This window comes from Amblyomma maculatum, chromosome 10 (genome assembly GCF_055883805.1).
Source record: "Amblyomma maculatum isolate TAMU_Amacu chromosome 10, ASM5588380v1, whole genome shotgun sequence".
Taxonomy (NCBI): domain Eukaryota; kingdom Metazoa; phylum Arthropoda; class Arachnida; order Ixodida; family Ixodidae; genus Amblyomma; species Amblyomma maculatum.
In genome coordinates, this window is record NC_139353.1 from 34,177,850 (window position 1) to 34,182,365 (window position 4,516).

Sequence of the window (4,516 nt, forward strand, 5' to 3'; positions counted from 1 at the left end):
TAAAGTTGTGTCCGAAATAATAAATAGGCCAATAAGCGATTTAGGTAAATATTTGTAGGTAAAAAAGGTAAAAGTTTTCCGCTGCAGTTGTGAGTAATTGAGAAGTGGTAGAAGTTAATGAGTGATGTAAGTCGATAGAGAGTCACGCAATGTTGTGTGCAAAAAATAATTAGGGCTATATGTTACATAGTTGATTAATTAGACGAACATTGAAAAAGTAAAGGCAAAAATAGTCTTATGAGCCAATGGCTTGGCGCCACAGTTGATTGTATCAAAAACTAAAATACTTGATTAAATCAGTCAATTAGAGTGACTTCAAAGATGTGACGTCACGCAACCAGAAGTAGAGCCGAAAAGGGCATAGGAAGAGATTGGCACGCAATTTGAAACTATCGGAGACTAAAATGGGTAAACAAGAAGTGAATTAATGGCACGTCAAGAATGCTGACGTCACGCAACCGGAAGTAGAGCCGAAAAAGAGCATAGGAAGGAATTGGCTCGCAATTTGCAAATACCGAAGACTAAAATGGGTAAACAAGAAGTGAATTAGTCAACTAGAAGCAACCAACAGCAGCATCCGTGTTTTCGCATTATTCCAATGAAGATTCTGCAGTGCTCTTTAATTTTTCCTCACCCTTCTTTGTCATTGTTTTATCTCCTAAAACATTTAATCAATAAACAATAGCACGTCAGAGCTGTTTCAGCACTGCCTGAAAACTACGTCTTTCACTAAAGATTTTCTCTATCTCACCTACTCTTCTGTATTTGTATCATGAAATAAAAGAAGAAAATGAAGGAGCCGAGAATACGAAAGACGGTGACGAAAAAAATAGGCGCGTGACGAAGAAGGTGTGCCCCGTGCGACAGCCCACTGTCGCCTTTCCTTCCTGCTTCACGATGACTTCAACGACTCCGCCGTCGTGTTCCCAGTCTCTAGAGCGTACGCCAGAAGCATCCGTAAGTAGACCTTCGTGCCGAGCGGCCTTTTTGGTTGCGGTGATCTAGCCGGCAGGATACAGTGAAATTTGCAGCGCTTTCCTTAGCGTATACCTGCGGTCGCATTCTGTACCAATCCATCTGGGAGATTTGATGACTTTTTGCTTCAGGTAGATAAAGCGTGCAGTGGAGTGCCCGGAATGAAAACACAATAAAATAGATATGAGGGTATCTCTTCGTCATACACTGTTCCCTTTATGCTGTCGTCCTCAGTGTGACCAGAATTTTACAACAGGAACAAATGAAGCCTTTTGGACGATCGACAGGAACCAACATGACCCATACTTTTCTTTGTTAGTATGAATTTATCATTTAGATTTTTGTCCCTTGACGCCTGCTCTTAACTTTTGGTTTTTCCTTTTCTGCTTCTGTTATCGGCTTAACTTGTGGTAGTGAACTGCTACACATCGGAGTTTTTCATTGGGCGAAGACAAAATAGAACAAGGGCTATCGAAATTCAGAGCTATTAGGAGTGCGAAAGCAGCCAAGCCACCTTCCTACAAACATAAAGTTCGGCAGCAATGAATGCCTTGGGGATTAATGTTTTTTGTATGTGCGATAGCACTTCTAGTTTTAGCACGACGAATTTTGCCGATTTCCGGATTACGGTTTCTGCTTGCCTTACCAAGTGTTGCTATTTCAACAACCGAGCCTAGCTTTTCTACACATGTTTATACTACCACTTGGTATAAGTGACTACGACAACCATAAGTATACTACCAAGGTCAAGGTCAAAATCAAATTAGTTCTGTTAGCCTCTGAACTCTTGTGGACCTCTGTAAACCTCGAACATCTTGAAACTTAAGTTAGCAAATGAAGTCTCAACGTGTGTGAACGCATATTCATACTTGCGCTTAACTATGCCTAAACTATTGTCATTTTTTCTACTATGGTCTCAAAGTATCAATTGGCGAGGACAGAAAAAAAAGATGGAGTCTGGTGTAGTGTTTTTTATTACTGTTTGTCCGCTAAATATCTGTTGCAAGCAGGGGACGCATTTGTCTAAGCCTAGAATTATCAGCATTATCGCAGGCTTTTCGTTCCGCACTGACTCACAATACGCGTCTGATTGCGATAATATAACTCCTGAGGCCCTCTGTTCACGACAGGAGAGCTACGCCGAGCGTCCTACCGTGATCCGGCCTTCGTGCGCCTGGAGCGCCACTTACGTCGTGTGTTTCCTCATGGTGGCCGCGTCCGGCTCATGCGTAGCCTTCTACTTTGGCGTGGACGTCTCCAAGTGGCTGTCTCCGACGCAAATCTGCGTCACGCCCGGATGCATGCGGCTGGTCGACCGGCTCTCGGCGTCCATAGACGAAGACGTCAACCCCTGCGACGACTTCTATCGATTTGCGTGCGGAGGAGGAAGCCGTCGCCGCCGTGTCGCTAACTCCACGCCAGCGCCGTCGTCACCCTCTTCTCCGACGTTGCTGGTGACGTCTCTGACGTCCAGCAGCCCAGTCCTCGAGGATTCGCACAAGGACATACTCTCCAGGGTCCACGCGATCCTGGCCAACTGGGCCCTCGACGACAAGATACAGACTCCCTTGCAGGCGTCCGCGTCCCTCTACCAGCAGTGCGTATCCGTATTCGGCGACCGGAAGAAAGGCGTCCGCCACATTCTGGATTTCCTGCAGAATTGCCGCCTCAACCTCGCCAAAGGCGATCCGGATATCGAGCCTCTGGACGCCATCTTGAACCTCGAAATGCGCTATAACGTCAAAACGCTCTTCGACATCGCGGTCATAGCTCGGATGATTCTGGTACGGCGTAGGTCCGCCCTAGCCATCTGGACTGCACAGAGGCACGTGCTCATCAGGAAGCACACCTACAGCGACTACCTAGAGAACACATTCACAGAGCTCGGCTTTCCGACGCGTATAAGAATCACCTTCACGGCTGCGTCTGTGTGGGAGGCAGAAGACGTCGTGCTCCGGCTTTTCGCCATGGTGAAAGACGACAGAACGTTGGTCAGGTTCGACTACGTCGAGCCCGGCGTCATGGAGCGCCCGGCATGGAAAGCGCACCTGGGCCGCTTCTGGAACCGGCTAGCCATCAAGGGCGCCTCGATGGCGAAGTTCGTCAAGCGAGTCTTCGAAGACCTAACGCCGTTGGCCATCACGCAGCACGTCTTCTGGGAGGTCGTCCGTCAACTGGGACCTTTGGCTGACTACCGGCTTCTGATACCCGACGAGACAACCGTTCATAGTAAAGACCGTTGCTTCCGTGCTGTCTACACAGTCGCCGGGCTGGCTCCACTAGCTGCCGTCGTGGCGCAAGAGGTCAGCACCGAGGCTGTCTTCTCGGCCACGTCCTTTCTCACTAGGCTGGTCCGGGACGTTGGGGCGACGAACGTGACCTTAAGTGTAGTTGACCCGAGGCGTCTGTTGCAGGATACGTCGTTCTGGTCAAAACCCTTTCTCAGAACCGACTCTGCGATGGACGAGAACGAAGAGTTACCGGACAGGCCAGGGGAATCGGACGGTGCCTTCTTCAACTCCTACCTGCGTGCCCTGAAGGCGTCCAGACAACGGGAGTTCGATTCCCTCGACTCGTTCGCGATGATGCCCTCCACGGAAGACTTGCTGGCTTCTCGGGTCATTGTCGAGGGAAAACATGTCAGGGTACCTACGTCGTTGCTCGTCCAACCCTGGTTCTCGTCTGACATACCGCGGAGCTTCAACTTGGCCGGTCTCGGATTCGCGGTCGTCTCGGAACTGATTCGGTCCGGTGTTATTGTGCGCCGGCGAAAAATATTCTCGTCATCTTCGGTGCCACGCGAGTGCAATCGCACGGTTGGCCCAGACGCGCGAGCATTGGAAACGCTGCTGGGAGTCCTGATGCGCGGAATCCAAGAGCAGAACTGGCTTCGTCTTCCAGGTTCGCTGGACACCTTGAGCGAAGAACAGCTCTTTTTCCTCGCCTACTGCGCTGGAAGATGCTACCGCAACAACAGCGTCGCTGCTCATGGAGGCGGCAATAATAGAGAGTGTAACGATGTGCTGAGGGGTACGCTACGCTTTGGCAGCGCTTTTGGGTGCGCACGTGGCGTACGCATGTATCCAAAAGAGTTGTCGCGTTGCGTGCAGCCGACGGAGGAGACGCGCGTGCGGCAGTTCTTTCGCGGCAGCCCGTATTTAGCAAATATCAAGCGCAAGATTGTGGAACTGAAATCGCGCATGGTGAAAGTGCACCAATAACTACGTTTCACCTTGGTTCTCTACATATTTTTCTCGCCTTTGTCTTTTGGTGCTTTTCTTCCTTTCTTTCCAATACTGTGCCCGATATGAACAATATGAACACATAATACTGAGAATGGGGCTAGGAGAGAGTAATCTATATCTATGTCACTATCTCACGCATGTTCCCGTCTTAAATCCATGTTATACCGATACGGCAGCTCTGCATGAAGAAATATCTAAATAATGAGGTCGTATTGGCACTCACGGCCATTTTCAGCAGTTCATCAATTTTCATAATGCACGTGTCGAAATAATGAGCAAACGAACCCAGACATGGA

At 49.1% G+C, this 4,516-nt stretch overlaps 1 protein-coding gene across 1 annotated transcript; it reads left to right on the top strand.

Annotated features, from left to right (window-relative positions):
* The first annotated feature begins 897 nt into the window (after positions 1-897).
* Positions 898-4,196, top strand: LOC146176127 (uncharacterized). Its single transcript, XM_084580725.1, has 2 exons — positions 898-957; positions 2,106-4,196. Exons 1-2 carry the CDS (start codon positions 898-900, stop codon positions 4,194-4,196), a joined length of 2,151 nt encoding a protein of 716 aa, XP_084436851.1.
* Positions 4,197-4,516: the final 320 nt, after the last annotated feature.

What these genes read in the sequence shown, in the direction of transcription:
- LOC146176127 (XM_084580725.1), top strand. Translation starts at nt 898, where the DNA reads ATGACTTCAACGACTCCGCCGTCGTGTTCCCAGTCTCTAGAGCGTACG. An exon ending in AGCGTACGCCAGAAGCATCC is followed by an intron (nt 958 to 2,105) that starts GTAAGTAGACCT and finishes TGTTCACGACAG; the next exon opens with GAGAGCTACGCCGAGCGTCC.